At 36.6% G+C, this 15739-nt stretch overlaps 1 protein-coding gene across 2 annotated transcripts in view; it reads left to right on the top strand.

Annotated features, from left to right (window-relative positions):
* Window positions 1–15739, top strand: part of macrod2 (mono-ADP ribosylhydrolase 2) — a 601357-nt gene that overhangs the window by 117214 nt on the left and 468404 nt on the right. For both annotated transcript variants that reach the window (XM_015362869.2, XM_015362870.2), the window contains exon 4: window positions 15546–15575. In XM_015362869.2, the coding sequence (XP_015218355.2) occupies window positions 15546–15575 (30 nt within the window). The remainder of the gene's footprint in view (window positions 1–15545; window positions 15576–15739) is intronic.

Consider the following 15739-nt stretch of genomic DNA (forward strand, 5'->3'; position numbering starts at 1 on the left):
TGGTAACAAGTAAGCTAGTTAAATGTTTTCCAGCTTCAGATATGTTAGTGTAGACTTTATAAGTTGTAAGAGATATGATATTTCTTGGTGGTGATAGCTTTCTAGTAATTTTACTTTGCATTAAAGATCATTAAGATCCTTTCCGTAGATGTTGACTCATAATCCAGAGAATATGGTATTCTTCTCTATTTGGGGAGAAAGCTGGTGGTTTAAAAGCTGATTGGGAACCAAATTCCTTTTGAGCTTTCTTACTATAATACTGAAACTAGATCAATTATTCTTAGACCGATTTTAATTTTAAATAGCCAAGGATCTTTGTAATGCTATCTCTTACAATTATGCAGTCATAATCCAGGTTCCCTTGGGTATAGCTCATCCAGTCAAATTAATAAATCACTAAGTCTTTAAAAATATTTTTTCTGGGTTTGTTATTTGGAAATGAAAATTAGTCTTAAAATACAATGTCTATTAATTCCACAAATCCTGGTCCTATCTTAACATGAAGGTCTCATTACTTATTTTCTTGAATTGAAAGGAGATTGGCCTATTTTTTATTTTTAATTGAGCTACTGCGTCTTTTTATCTTCATACATTTCTACCAAATACCTAAAATCAATTTTACAGTGCCTTGGACTGATCACTTGAAGAGAACAATTTTCATCAAAAAAACCAGCAGTAACAATGGCCTTTTGCGTTATTGAATTATTGTGTTTTTACATTTAAAGCAGTGTGAATTTACAGCCGCAAACCATCTCCTTTGTTTTCAGAGGTAATTCGAAATATTCTCCAAATGAAGGATTTTTTTATTTTCAAAATACAGGATTGATTTTCGTCAGTACAGAATTCTTTTTTCAGTTTATTAGCTAGGTCATGCCCGAAAGCAAAGTGCAGTAATGAACATGTTTAAATTGGAAGCTTTGCACCACATCATTCTATTTAAGATAAGATCACTTTATTGGCCATATACAATTTCTTGCATTAGGAATTTGTTTTTTCGCTTACCCCAGCTTGCTCTCCATGAGACGCACAGACAGGGAGAGAAGCTGGGGGTCAGAGCACAGGGTCAGCCATTGTGCAGCGCCGCTGGAGCAGTTGGGGTTAAGGGCCTTGCTCAGGGGCCCAACGGAGTAGGATTCCTCTGCCGGCCGCGCGATACGAACAGCCACAGGCGCATATCCTTAGCCACAGAGCCACTGCTCCACCCACCTGCCATTTCTTTTATTATCACCCATCCATTTTGATGGTTGCCAAGTCCACTGCCAGGTTATAATAATAATTAATAATTAATAATAATTGCTTACACTTACATAGCACTTTTCTGGACACTCCACTCCCCTCCACCACCACCAATGTGCAGCATCCACCTGGATGATGCGACGGCAGCCATAGTGCACCAGAACGCTCCCCACACACCAGTTATCAGTGGGGAGGAGAGCAGAGTAATGAAGCCGATTCACAGAGTTATGGTGAGCCAGCACCTAAACTGGCAGACAATGGGCACATGACGGGATGTGACCTGGACAGGTTGGCAGTCTGCTGCAGGGAACACATTTACACCCCATAAACCTGCATGTGGGTGACAAGTTACAGATACAGAGTAACTTAGGTATCATGTCTTTGAACTTTGGGAAATTGAAATATGGTTTCTCACGTGATCATGGGGAGAACATGCTCATAGCCAGAAGCCGTATCACCCTGCAATCACAACTGGCAACCCACTGAAGCCAAGCATGTGTGAGCCTGGTCAGTACCTAAATCCACATTGAACAAACTCCACTATGTGCAATGCTTGGCAGCTGGAATCCTGACCGGGTCTTTTATAAGTGATCAGATTAGTCCTGACCGGGAGTTCTTCCACTGGCTTCCTGTCAGGTTTCATGTTGACTTCAAAATCCTCATGCTCACCTATAAGGATCTGCATGGCTCGGCACCTCTGTACCTGTCTGAGTTACTAATGTCCAATTCTCCACCTCGCAACCTTCGCTCTTGTAATTCTGGTCTCCTCTCTGTCCCCCAAATCTGTACATTCTATGGGTGACAAATGCATTACAGGAGAAGCTCTGGAACTCTAGGCTATCAGAGAGTCACCTTCCCTAAACTCTTTCAAATCTAGACTGAAAATCTTCTTTAGAAGGGCCTTTACTTAACTGGTTCTGTTTAATACCCCTTTGCTCCTACCATATTTTCATCGTGTATATCTTGTGAATTTGTTTATGTTCTGTAAAGTGGTTTGACAAGCCACCTTTAAAGGCACTATATAAAATAAAGTTTATTATTATTAATTTATTTATTAAATAACAGAGAGGAAGACCACAAGGCTGAAATTAATTTCAGGATCCAAGAGAAACAAGTCAGCAGTCATTGTGGTGCCCTTCAGTTGTTACCATTCTTTATACATTTTACTGAACCTAAACAACTGCTGATTTGCATCTCTCTATCGGTCTATTGCTCAATTGATTTATCTGTCTATCTGCCTGCTTGTTGATGTATGTGATTTACTATTGTAAATAACTAGTGTTATTTACTATTTGAATTCTTGTCACAAGCAGATTTTAGAAAGACAATGTCCCAATGATCATTAAAAATCTTTTGAACATGTAAGAAAAAATTGAGGTTGCAGGTCACCAAGACGTTAGGTAAAAGGTTGATGGTGAAGCCGCTGGTGATGAGAGGGTATCAGAAAATTGCAGCTATTAATCCTTTCTGTAAAATTGCTGCAATTAATCCTTTGGAATTTAGATTTTCTTACCCTAGGTCTCTTGACACAGCCAGTCAATTATGACTACAAGGTTCACATGCATGATGTCAAGCAGCAAAAGAATATACAAAAACAAAAAGGACAAAAAAAAGCCAGTCTTCGAATTAGGCAAAGCACTGCACTGCTTGTCTGGTTCTATAAACTGTGATGGGCTTGTGACAGAAAGCCTTCAGAGGTTAACATGGAAAAAGATAAATCAGGACACTGTGACAGCCAATGCATTGCAAATAATTTGTCCTTGAAATGCGAGGTTACTGTGAAGTGTTGCTCTAGGTAAAATTGCTCTCTCTGATTGTTGGTTCATTTGTTCCTTGTATTACTAGTGATACAAGTGAGGATAAGCCTGGAGACCAACAAAAGCTTACTAATGCAACAGGTTGTATTGAAATGAATAACATGTAAGTAAGAGATCGCAAGCTTTGATGTCAGTCAGTATAATTTTAATTCTGAAAGCTATTTGCAGAAATCACAATGCGATGAGCACTATTCATGTCTGTTTTAGCCATCTGAAATATTGTATGCTAAATAAAATACATTTCAATTTTTTTAAGTGAAATGGCACATTAAGTATTTTAGATTTGCTAGTTTGACACATAATAACTTCTCCTCCGCAAATGCGGTCTGTGTAAAACATTTTTGCCGTTTGTATCTAATATGGTTCTATCTTTCTCTAAAATCATAACAAAAGAATAACGTCTCCTCTAAAGCAGTGATGAATTTTTCATTTTATTTATTTCCAGGCTGTTAACAAATCCTTTGGAGACTGAGAAAATGTTGTTGCTTCCTGAGCACATGTTGAATTCCTGGGTGATTTACTAAAGCAAAGGGCTTGTCTGTGCTTGTTTCCCATCCCTGGGTCAGCAATGACATTAATGTCTTTTGTGGATAGAAAAAGAATACTTCCATCCAGCTCATATTACAGTTTGTCTTAAATTTGTTCCAAGTCTTTTTATTATTTACTTGGGAAACAAGTAGAAGGTTATTTTTAAATGAAAAATATTAGGCATGTATGCACTTTTCAAACACACTTTTATCAGTGTGGGGGGTGGGGCCTGTTTTTCTTTGAGTAAGACTATAAAGAAATAGAATAATTCTAGTTGTCGACTGTTGCAAATATATAGTAAAATTAATGGAAAGGTGCATTTTTCTTCTCTATTGTAATGTCAACTCCTAATTGTAATCTGAATTGATTTTATAAATGTATGCCTTTTACATTTCCATTCTTAAAGTAATGGAAAGAACAAATAAGAAGTCTGTCAATTATTCATTTCACCATAGCAGCTCTTTCCTGTTTCATCAAGGGAACACTGTTAATGCCTGTAAAGGTGTTGCCACTGTTGCTCTTTCAACACCTTATATTGTCTGGGACTTTATGACGGTATTGTTGATTTTTTTCCCCCATTCTTTGGGAAGGCAGACAGCATTGTTGCTGACAGATTCTTAACCAGTTTTAAGCAATTGTTACTTGACAACATGCCGCAAAATGTGTCAAAATTCAGCAGAGGTGCTAAGAACCAGCTTTCTGAAAAGGTATGCAGCAAATTACAATTGAATAGCCGCAACAACAGGTGAAGAATCTTTCTGCCTTAATAACAGCAAACTGACAGGCTTCTAATGAAAGTCGTGTTTTCTGAACATGACATCCATGTGGAATATGCGACTTTCAGTCTGACAGACCTGTTCACAAGCCTGTGAAAAGAGACTAAGACATCCTTCCTATAGCAATTTAAAAGCCCTTTTCTACATTTATTCATTTTACCCAGTCTCCTTTGCAAATTCAGTAATTCAGTATATGACTTACATGCCATTTTATGTGAATATTTGTTGCTTAAATAGCAAGAATTAAAATAGAATTTTGCCCTCCTCCTTGTTTGGTCTTGAAAGCCCTCATTATTGATGTACTTTTTGTATTTGGATGAACTTATATTGCGTTTTGTGCAACTCACATTTTTAATAGTTTTATTTGATTGCTCTGGTCAATGTTTCATTATTAAAATAAACATTTTTGTAGAACACAGTTTCTTAATGGTAAACTAAAATTGTGTGTAAACCTACTCTATCAATGTTATGAAGAGAGTTACCTGAGAAGATATTTTACCCTTTTTAATGTCTAAAGTCAGTCTAACCATAAAATACACATTTTGACATTTGTTGTGCTTACAATGGACAGAAATATATCCCCAAGCAGAATTTTCATTTTTCCCAGTATGCAAAATGTACAGCATACTGTTTAATATTATAATATTCAGAATTCATATGTATCTACGAGATGGAATTGTAAATGTTATCGATACTGTACTAATAATTGGAAGATGTCATGGAAGATGTCATTATTTGCCCAATGTGATCTCTTTGTTAATCTTTTAAAACACAGGGTTTCTAATGATGCCTGCTGGGCAGCTCTGTGAAAACCTCTATACTAGTTAAGAACTCCTGCTGCTATTCCCTTGGTATACCTATAGTTTTCAAGCCACGTTATCATTTCCTCTTAAGACTGGAAAGTGAATTCAGTAACTGCAGTATTCATTGTTGCACACTTTCAGAGTGGATGAATAGAGGATATCTCATTCTCTTAGCTCCTAGAGAGAATTATTGTCTTATTTGATTCAATTATTTTAATTAGGGCAGGGAAGGAGTTGTGAGTTATAGCCCACTAATGTAGGAAGGTGTAGTTCAGCCATATAAGAGTTAATTATGTGAAATAGAAAGGTTATAACATTAACATTACAGCAATATTAAACAATGCAGAATTTTACTTGGAATTCTAAAAGAAAAGGCACCTTTTGCTTGTAGCACAGAGGAACTCAGCCTTTTCCAGTCCAAAAAACTCTATCTGGATAGAAGGATAGACTGGCCACCTCATTAGATTTTTACTTGTTTTTTTTGTCATTTTTTTGCATATTGTATTTAGTATTTACTGATGCAATGCAAACCTATTATAGAACTCATTACACGTACCTCAGTGAGGTGACTAGCTCTGGTGAGTGGCACACAGCTTTTCAGTTCTTGGGGAGAAGGAGGATGGCAGAAAGAACCTCCGATCACTTTCTGCCTGGAGTCCTGAACAGTGTTTGTGGGCAGAAAATCCACTTTCACACAAATATGTTGTTGCCAAAGACAAAAGGCTCCGCAATCCCTTTGTGCTCAGCTGGGGGAAGTCCATCTGCCAACAAATCCAGACCTGGGTGAGGGGCCTTGAGTCGTAAATGTTCCTGCTCATGCCGTCTGTGGACGGTTCAGTCAATTGGTCCTCCTCAAGTGCTGTCATGCTTGAGTCTTCTGATACATTTTCCTTAAATGGAAATTGTATCCATGTTTTGTCCTGTCGCCAGTACTTGACCTTTGAAAAGTACTTGAAGTCCAAGAGTCTCGAAGTGTCCGGTTATTGTGCTTGTCACCTTGGCTGGGAGCGCCACACTATCATCCAACTCCTCCACTGATGAAAACTGGAAAGAATTCCCTCCACAGCTTGCTCTCTCCACCCCTTCATCTTTTTAGAAAACTGTCCATTTTGTCATACAGGTGAGCGGCATCTGTTGCAGCCCTGCATACGTGTGTTAGGTTTGTTCATAACTGAAATACCTGTATTGACATTGTTACACGAGAGAGCCATCTGACCTCAGAATGGAAAAGGAGCTTGGTATGATCTGCTCCCATGGCTTTGCACAGAGAGGCAAACAGCTGTGTCTGCAGGGCTCTCTTCATGATTAAATTGACCACTTTCAAAAACCTCAGCCAGGTCAGGTCTCATTTCTTTAGTAGTGACGGATCCCGGTGTGACATGCAGTGCGTCTGCAGTACATGAGGTGCAGCATCTTTGATGAGCGCAAGCAAGCTGCTTATTAGGCCGATCGTAGCTCTTGTGCCATCAGTACACATCGTGACACATTTTGCCCATGGTATTTTTCTCTGAAATATCTGTAAATCACTTTAAAAAATTTTAGAACTTATTGTGCATTCAGGTCATTTTTTACAAAACAGAAATTCTTTACAAGTTGCATAGTCAACAAAATGCACAAATGTGAGGACTTGTGCATCTTTAGCAATATCAGTTGAGTCATTTAACCATACTGCAAATGCCTTAGCTTGTTTGAGTTTTTGGATTAATTGAATTTGATGCCGTTTTGTCAGGTTCTGCAAACAATTGTTGTCTGATGAGGATATGGACTGCAGTATATCCCCACACTCTTTCCCAATCATTCTCTTGCATGTCACTGGCTGCCAGCAATATCAGTCTGCAAAAAACAAAAATTAATCACAAGTTTCATTGCTGTCAACAAGAAGCGCAAAACGCAAGGAGTGGTTTTTCACTTCAGTGTGGATTTTGCAAGCTCTCCATGTTCATTTACCGGGTACTCTGGTTTCCTCCCACTTCCCAAAGACGTACTGTCTAGGTTAAGTCACGAACCCTTCCAATTGGCTGGGTTTGGTTTAACCTTCAGCCCAGTGCTTCCTCGATGGGCTGTGGGGTGCAGTAACTCTAACCCAGGAATAAGCAGCTTTTTTGATTTTGATTGAAAACATTAGCCAAAAGGAAAACCAAATGAAAAACCACAAAAACATTTTAGTTTTTGCTTTTACAGTTTGTTTGTAGGCTGCCTAACTAACATGTGAAAGTTGTTAAATGATGTCTTGAAACACATGCCTAAATACCAAGAATGAGACACCCATTCCCTTACCATGATATACAGGATATACGTTTTGTATGTATTGTGTATTATGTGAATGAAAAGGAGTGAAATTGGGCATTTTCAGCTTTTTTTTGCTGAATAAAGGGTCTGAAAACCCTTTCTTTGTTAAGATCTTTCCTAAATGCAGGTTTTTATTCTGCTATGAATTGAAAACAGTGTACTTTTTTAAACTGCCACCTATCTCCCTCTCTTTCATATACCTTCTTAATATATATTGAAGTGAATGTTTTGAAAAATGGATTCAGCAAAGACTTCAGTTGAGTGACCTTGAAGTGAAGTGAGCACGATAAAATCCGTCCTAATATAATAAGTTCGATAGGTGACTCGGTGCCTTCAGCATTCAGCACAAAATAATCACATTCTTCTTGTGGTAATGGTGCACTCTTCTGCTTTTTAAAAGAGAACGGGTAGTTGGACATTGCAGAAAAGACAGCCTCCCGGTAGAAGAAACAAAGGTCAGCTCTTGCTTTATGGAAAATGGTGTCACATCACTAAAAAAAAAGGTTGCTATAATTTGCCAGCTTTGCCATGCAACTTCATCCAGGCAGTGTTTATGAAAGCAGGACTCCTGGGGGTGATATGGCAATAAAGGAAGTGCCTCATCTCCACAGCTATCTTCCCCCATTACATCATTTATTAATAGTAATGTTCATAATGCAGTTATTGCCAAAAAAAAACATTAAAGGTACATTGTACATAAAAAGAAAATACCTTGACCCCAGAGCAGTGAACCTCTAAGAATTTTCTCGAGCGCATGCAGTCTGCAGGATCTTAGTCCCACAGTGGACTGTTTGTCATTCATGACTATCTGGTCAAGGAGAGTCTTCTCAGCATATCCTCACATCCACCCCTATGCACAGATCTACAGTACAAGGAGTTTTCAAATCCCAGACTCCAATTTAAGCCATGCATTTTTACAGTAGACACCTTTAATGATGGGATGAAAATCTTCCAAACCCTTAATAACTGTTTGAGATTTCACACTAAGGATTGCTCTCTATGTAGCACATTCTATTGCACAAAGAATTGCTGTAGCCCACCCTTTTCTCAGTTTGAGATGTTAATATATAAGAGAAGCCAACTTTTTTTTCCAAATTTGATTATTTTAAATTAAATTTCCAGTTATAATTTACAATGTCATATTAAAGAAAGTATTCTGTAGCACTTTATCCATTTTAAGTGATGTAATAAGTTTCAACACTTTAAGAGTGTTGTCCACATTATTTGTAATATTCTGCATAAGTCACATATTCTCAGGTTGCTAAATTTAAATCAAAAGGTTTTAAATGTCCCCTTGATGGAACCCGTTCTTGCAGTTTGAGTTGGCGTGTTATAAGAGCAAAACGTAAAGGTTATGTAATAAGGCAGCTGTCAAAGGTTCATTGATTTTTAACCTTGTGGAGTAAAATATATTAAACATGGGTTATGAATAAAATAAAATATTTAGACAGAGGAGGTTCTAGACGATTTATGTAATTCTTTCCAATTTAACATAACACAGCAGAGTACTTCAGGTTCACCACTGATTTAAGGATTTGGGAAGAAGAACTTTATTTCTTCAGCTGAACACTACACACAGGAAGCAGTATTTATACAAAGAGAATCTGGGAATCTGGAGCAAGGTGCCAAGCCATGTTGTGAAAGATGGGTCTGCTGAGTCTTTCAGCAAATGTCTTGATGAGATCCTTGGATCAATCAGTAACTTATTAACTAAGTGAGCATGATGGGTCGCCACATTATTTCTGATGTTCCTAATGGGACATAGATTCTGCTTCTTCCAATTCGGGGTCACAGGGGTAAGGCAGGACACTGCACTCCCCAGATGGGACTTCAGTCCATCACAGGGCACACACAGACACACACGCACACTGGCACCACTTTTCCCAGAAGCCAGTTAATCTGCCAGTATGTTTTTGGACTGTGGGAGGAAACCGACGCGAACAGAAGGAAAACATACAAACCGTAAGCAGATAGCAGCCCAGGTCCGGAATTGAACCAAGGTAGCAATGTTAACCACTGTGCCATCTGTTCCAGGATATAGCTTTGCCTTATGAAATGCAGAGCAAGTGAAAAGAAGTATGCAAAATAAACTACCAGAGAAGTGCTTATGATACAATTTATTTCACTGTAAAAGTGTTCCCTACAGTAATCAGTACCTTATCGTCTAGGGTTCAAAAAAGGTATTCTTTCCCATTTCACATTAAACAGGGTCTCTTTTGTTAAGATGTAATGTATTAAGTTATAAAGTTAATTCATTTGCTAAATCAAGGGCTTCTTGTTTACATGCTCACATTCTGTAAAACACAGGTTAGTGTGCAAATGACATGAATTGGCTTGCATCAATAATTAAAGAGATCTGTGTTTTGTCTAGAGAATGCTTTTAATAATGAAGCTGAATCTAAAGCTGACTAAAAGTTTTTGACAAGTTTGTCAGAGTTCCCTGAGGCATTGAAATTGTGACTAAAATGAGTATACTTAAAATTGATCAATTTCACACTGATAGTAAACCATATTTATTAAGTACTGCTAACTTGCTATTTTTTATTGCTTCACTGTAAATGTGACTCTTAATTTTGCGCTAAACCAGCACAATAGTGTTGCAGCATTATTTTGATTGCATGCTGAAAACGATGTTCTTTTCTTTTAACATATGTTTTACTGTTATTGTACAAGAGATTTTGGAGTAGTTATATACTTCACCAATATAGATATTTTTAGATAGCTGCCATAGAATCAGTTCTTTAAAATGCAAAGAGCTTTTATACTTGTTTTAATGTGTATGTGTTTAGGTTGCAGTATACATAAGCAAGTATGTTTGTATACTTGGGGTGAAAATTATACTGAACTGGCTCAAGGTAACCTTGTTAGATAAAAAGAATGTATTCAAATGAAACGATGAAAGTGAATTTCTGCATGGCTCATTAATTTTGATTGGAAGGTTGGATATAGTGTGTATTTCAGTCTGAAACTGGGACACATTTGCAATTGTTTGGTTTTTTTAATGGTAGTGGGGAGGGGGTTAGTAGAAAGATGGATACATTTCTTTAAAGGTCTACATGTGCATTTTTCCATATGTTTCTACAGCATATAGTAAAAATGATATTTATAATTATTTGGATGACAGAATTGTTTCAGGTATTTACCTTATAAAGACCTGCACTAGTTAAGTTTTATTTTAACTTTCAGAGTACTAGATAAGCTTTCTGCTAAGTGATTGTCTTCTTTCCTTTTACTTTAAATTCTGCTCTTGGATATGTACAGTATAAAGACATACTTTCCAAAGTGCTGGATTTCCTGTAATCTATCCTTATTTTTTTAGTAGTGCTTTCTTTTCCTATTAGTAGAGACCATCAAATGGTCCATTTAAACACTTTATATACCGTATCTCTTCAGAATGTTTTCAGATATCCCTTTTAAGACCAATTGAGGAGGTGTGCTATTTCTAAAAAAAACAACTTTGAAACAATTTCATGATGTGAATGGCGAATTTGCACTGTGGTTTGTACAGTACACTTGTATAGGAGAGTAGTTTAGCTTTCTACTGTACTTGTAGTGGAGCACTCTCTTGGCACTATGTTGTGTGATGGACTGTGTATACTAGTTAAGTAATATAGTGCCATGGGACACATGTGATTGGTTATAAGTAGTCAACTTTGCCCCCTCTTCATAGCACAGTGAATGTAGGACAAGCAGTGAAAATATTTTTTTAAATGATTCTTTTGACCTGGATTTTTATTGGTGCTGTACTATAGCACCAGCTGCCCACTTTGTGAGATATGACACTGTAGAGCTGTATAGGTTTTGACAGTGCAGCATTTATGGTCTTTGCAATCTGCACAGACATTTCCCAGTGGACTTAATTCACAATAAAAAACAAGAAGTGGCATGACTTATTTGACATGGCTATGTGTGTCAGAATGACATGTATTTTTAATGTGGTACAAATAAAAATAAAAAAACCCTGAAAACTGTTTTAAGTTCTTCAGTGGTTGGCTGTTTTAGTTACCAGGATTTAAAGTCTGTGATTCATTTTAACCTCAGGGAAAAAGCAGATGAGCCTTTTTAGAAATGCCTTGGAGTTGTATATAAGACTATGATAACCCCACAGAGTAGATGTGTATTTGGTGGAAAAGGTTAAACTACATACACTACATATTTATTTCTGGTGTTGACTTAAAATGTCCTCTTTGTTTTTCAAACAAATACTGTAGGATAGATTTCTTTGCTGAGCATAACGTCGGTTTTGTCAAAAATGGAATGTTGCTGAATGTGTTTCAGTTCAACACAGAAACAGATATTATGTTTGTAAGAAAGCTGAAAGTCAAGCTGCAATACCAGTGAAATACCTGGGTTAGTTACCAAAGAGAAAGCAACTTGCAGAATGCAATTTAAGTGGCTTGCCTTAAGTGGTTTAAGAAGCTTATTGGTTAATGTAAATAGTATATAATGGCTCTTGAAGATTGCTGTATTGAAACCTGACAATTATATTTCTAATCCTGATTATTGGCTTGCAGTGTTACTCCTCAGAAGGATATACAGTATACAACATATAGGAAAAATAACCCACAGTAAATTTGCCTCAGTCTGTTCTGCTTAATTACTTAACACCTTAAGAAGGCTCCACAGCCGAAATGTGTTTTCTTTCTTCTCTTTTCAGCATGGAATAAACCTGTTACTTGTTGCTTTATAGTCACTAGTCTTTTATAGTCCATATATCAATCTTCATATCTGTATATATTGATGGAAAATTAGATATGTTGTAGATGAATCACAAGGCACTGATAACTGCATTCACAAACATCTGGGCAGATGCCAAAACTATTTTAAAACCAGGATTTGTTTGGAATAACGTTTATATTCCACTTTAAAATTGTTATAGAGACATGTTTTGTTTAAGTGCATCTTGTTTTCTGTTTTGGGAGCTTTGAAGCATTTTTTGTCTGTAGAGTCCCTGAAGAAAAGGGAGCTGACTGAGCATGAAAGACACATCTGATTGTTCTCATTCCTTCAGACATAACTCTTACCGGATGTGAATCACATTAAACACTAAATAAATGCACGTTCACAGGTCAGAATATTGGGAACACCCACAAAATAATGATTGAACAGGATGTGGTGCATGTCCCATAAGAGTCTGAAGTATTTGCAGCCCACTTCCATCTTGGTTGGTGTAGCATAATTTTCTTGAGCTGAGGTTGTTGTGTAGGGGTGAGCTACAAACTCCAGTAGGTCCGTCACTATTCCAGAGTTCCAGAGCAATGCATTGGTCATGATAAAAGATGGAAGTCTGTTTCATCTGGTTCATTCCACTGGGGTTTCATAGTGTTGATAAGAAAGATCTACTTAAATATGTTTTCCACTACTGCCACAATTTGTTGCCTAGTTTTTTATTTTGTTTAGAAAGACTCTGAAAAGGAAACTGTGTAGGTAACAGCCATTTTCTACATACAGATAACTCGATGTGCTTCAAAATATAAAAGAACACAGAAGTGACGCATGCTATAAAGAAAAATAAATAATCGGGAGACAAAAAAAAACGTTGCACGCCATTTTCTTCACAGCTGACACTTAGCGAAATCCCTACTGAGATTAGTTGTACCAATTCCCTTTACATTCTGCTTCACTAAAGTCATGCCAAAGCAGTGTGGGAGCATCTGTACGTGGAAGATTTGGACAGTGAGCAGTACACTAAATAATAAAAAAGCAAACATGGAGCTTTGAAGACACGACGGCGCTGTAGAATGGATTTTATTCAGTGCCTTTGTTGGTGATTATCCAGGAAGGCAACTTGAACTAATTAGCTGTTTTAAAACTATATTTCTGCAATGTCAGGTTATTGAACATGGCTGTTTAATGTACTTAGAAATGGGATGACATTTATTCATTTAATTAAAATGACAAGGTTTTCCTTTTCTGGTTCTGAATGCTTGATTTGTGCACAGCCTATCACAGTAGTTTTAAACTTCTAAAAAGTTTTATTTTTATTTAAAAAAAGCAAATCCAAAACTTTGTTATACCTGAAGATATTGGTTCTTTTGGTCCCTTTTATATAGCATCCATTTCTTTGATAGGAGCATTTCAAAAGGCTGATTACATGTAGTGAAGAAAGGCAAAAACACATCTTGAAGAGGTTCACGTAGGGAGCTGCGTCAGTATGCGTAGGCTGAAAAGGAACAGGTAAAAGTTCATTCCATGCTGAAAGAAAAAGATAGGAAACACTGTATTCTGAGGAAGCTCCACAGTCAAAACATTGTGTTTCTTTACCTTTCAGCATGGAATGAATCTGCTCCTTAAAAGCAAATCTTTGCTATCTTGTTTCCTTTTAATGAACTGAACATAGTACTTTGGTGGTTAGATTAAACCGGAAAATAAGTTATTTCAGTATTTGAAATGGGATTTTCAGAATAGTCTATACATTTTTGGATTTCATAATATTGTATTAACTGCATGTATCCGAAGTTCACCAACCTTTAGAAACTCATGTGGATTTGTATCACAGTTAAAATACACAATTGTTGACAGGTTATAGTGCAATAGGGCTAGTTTTTGCTATGGAGGAAAAAAAAAACGCAAAAGACTCCATACATTTAACAACATAATTGAGTTAATACATGTTTTGTAAAAACTACAGTCATTATGGTTAGCTAGGCACCTCCTAAGTGTGTTTGTGTATTTAGGTTAATTTTCTGTCAAATACATTCCTTTTGAATTAAGATTTCTTTGTTAAATTTACCATACAACACATCTGTTTTTTTTCTTTGAGTAATCTATGCTACTATTGATGAGGCTGTAACGTGTAGATTTTGAATGTCATCCAGAGCAAGTTTTTAGTGTTCCTTTTTCATCATTACTAGAGAATGAAGTTTTAAAAACACAAAATTGAAGAGTCTTGTTTTGGAGAAAAAGTTGGACGTGTGTTTTAAATAGATACTAGTGTTTGGAAGATATTGTGCTATTAGTCTCATTACTAAATTCAGAATGATGATGTTGAATCATTAGTGTACGGGGAAAAAACACCAACATTTTATCCGAATGTGACCGCATAAGCCAGCACAATGCCACTGCCTCATTACCATTCAAAATAAAATATTGAAAGCCTTCCCACTGTTAAAAAACAAAGCAAAACTTTGAGACAAGTACATAACATTCAGTTATTCCCAATTTGAAATGCTTCAGAGGTCAATTCAAGTTTGTAATCTGACTATGTTAGAAATGCACAGACACTGTATGTGTTTCAGTAGCATTTGAAATATTGGTGTCATTTAATGTTTTTTCTTCCTCGTCAACTCGAAGTTTTATTACATAGTGATAATGAAGGACCTGGCTGGGAAATGTCCTTAGAATGATTTTTTCAAATAATTAAAATCCCTCTGTGGGGTAATTCCTGAAGTGAAAACGAGCGAACTCACTTTAAGCTGTGACCTGTAAAGGAGTCCTTAATTTAAGCAAATAATGAGAAGGACAAAATGTTTACAGGAGGCTGTGGCTTTGATTTCCCACAGCCATCAAAGGCACTTTCTAAATCGAATATTTTAAAATTGAAAAATAAATATGCATGTGAACCATTGTGTTATTGGGGGGGAAGGAAGAGAAAGTACAATAATCTGTTTTTCTTATCTATTTAGGTTATCCATAAAACCAGTGAAACATATATAATTGCTTTGCACATGGATTTCTGATTATTATTTAAAAGGAAACTTAAATGAGTTTATCACTTAAAATTTTCATTAATATGTTTTCCAAAATTAAAATTGTAAATTATAAATTAACTAAGAAATTATTGAGTGGCAGCTACCCCAGCTGTGCCTGGTATTGTTTGTGCCTGCAACACTAGCTCTTACAGATCTTTTTGTGATCTATGTAAACTGCAAGTTTGTAGTTAATTAGGCTTACACGTAGTATAAGTGAAAATTGGGTTCCTGTGTAAATCAAAATGACTGCCTGTCATTTCTCTGTTGTTGACACACAGCCTGTAACACTAGTTCTCCAGTTTTGTTTTTTTACCCTTTTTTACTTCAGATACCTTGTTGGGTTCTAAAAGATACCAAAGAACAACTTCATTAGTGCTTATTGTTTCTTTTTCTTGTTTTCTACAGCAAACTCCAGTCTCCTGGGAGGAGGAGGAGGTGAGTTCTTGGCTATTTCATGCTTCACACACTTCTGTTCTCTTGCTTCTTGCCTTAAACTTCGGGTTTGTATGTTTTATGGCTATGTATATGTACATTTCTGTTTTCAAATGAAAGAATAACTTTCTCTTTTGCCTTTAATCTTCTTCCAGCTGAATAATTTA

Source organism: Lepisosteus oculatus, chromosome 17 (assembly GCF_040954835.1).
Source record: "Lepisosteus oculatus isolate fLepOcu1 chromosome 17, fLepOcu1.hap2, whole genome shotgun sequence".
NCBI lineage: Eukaryota > Metazoa > Chordata > Actinopteri > Semionotiformes > Lepisosteidae > Lepisosteus > Lepisosteus oculatus.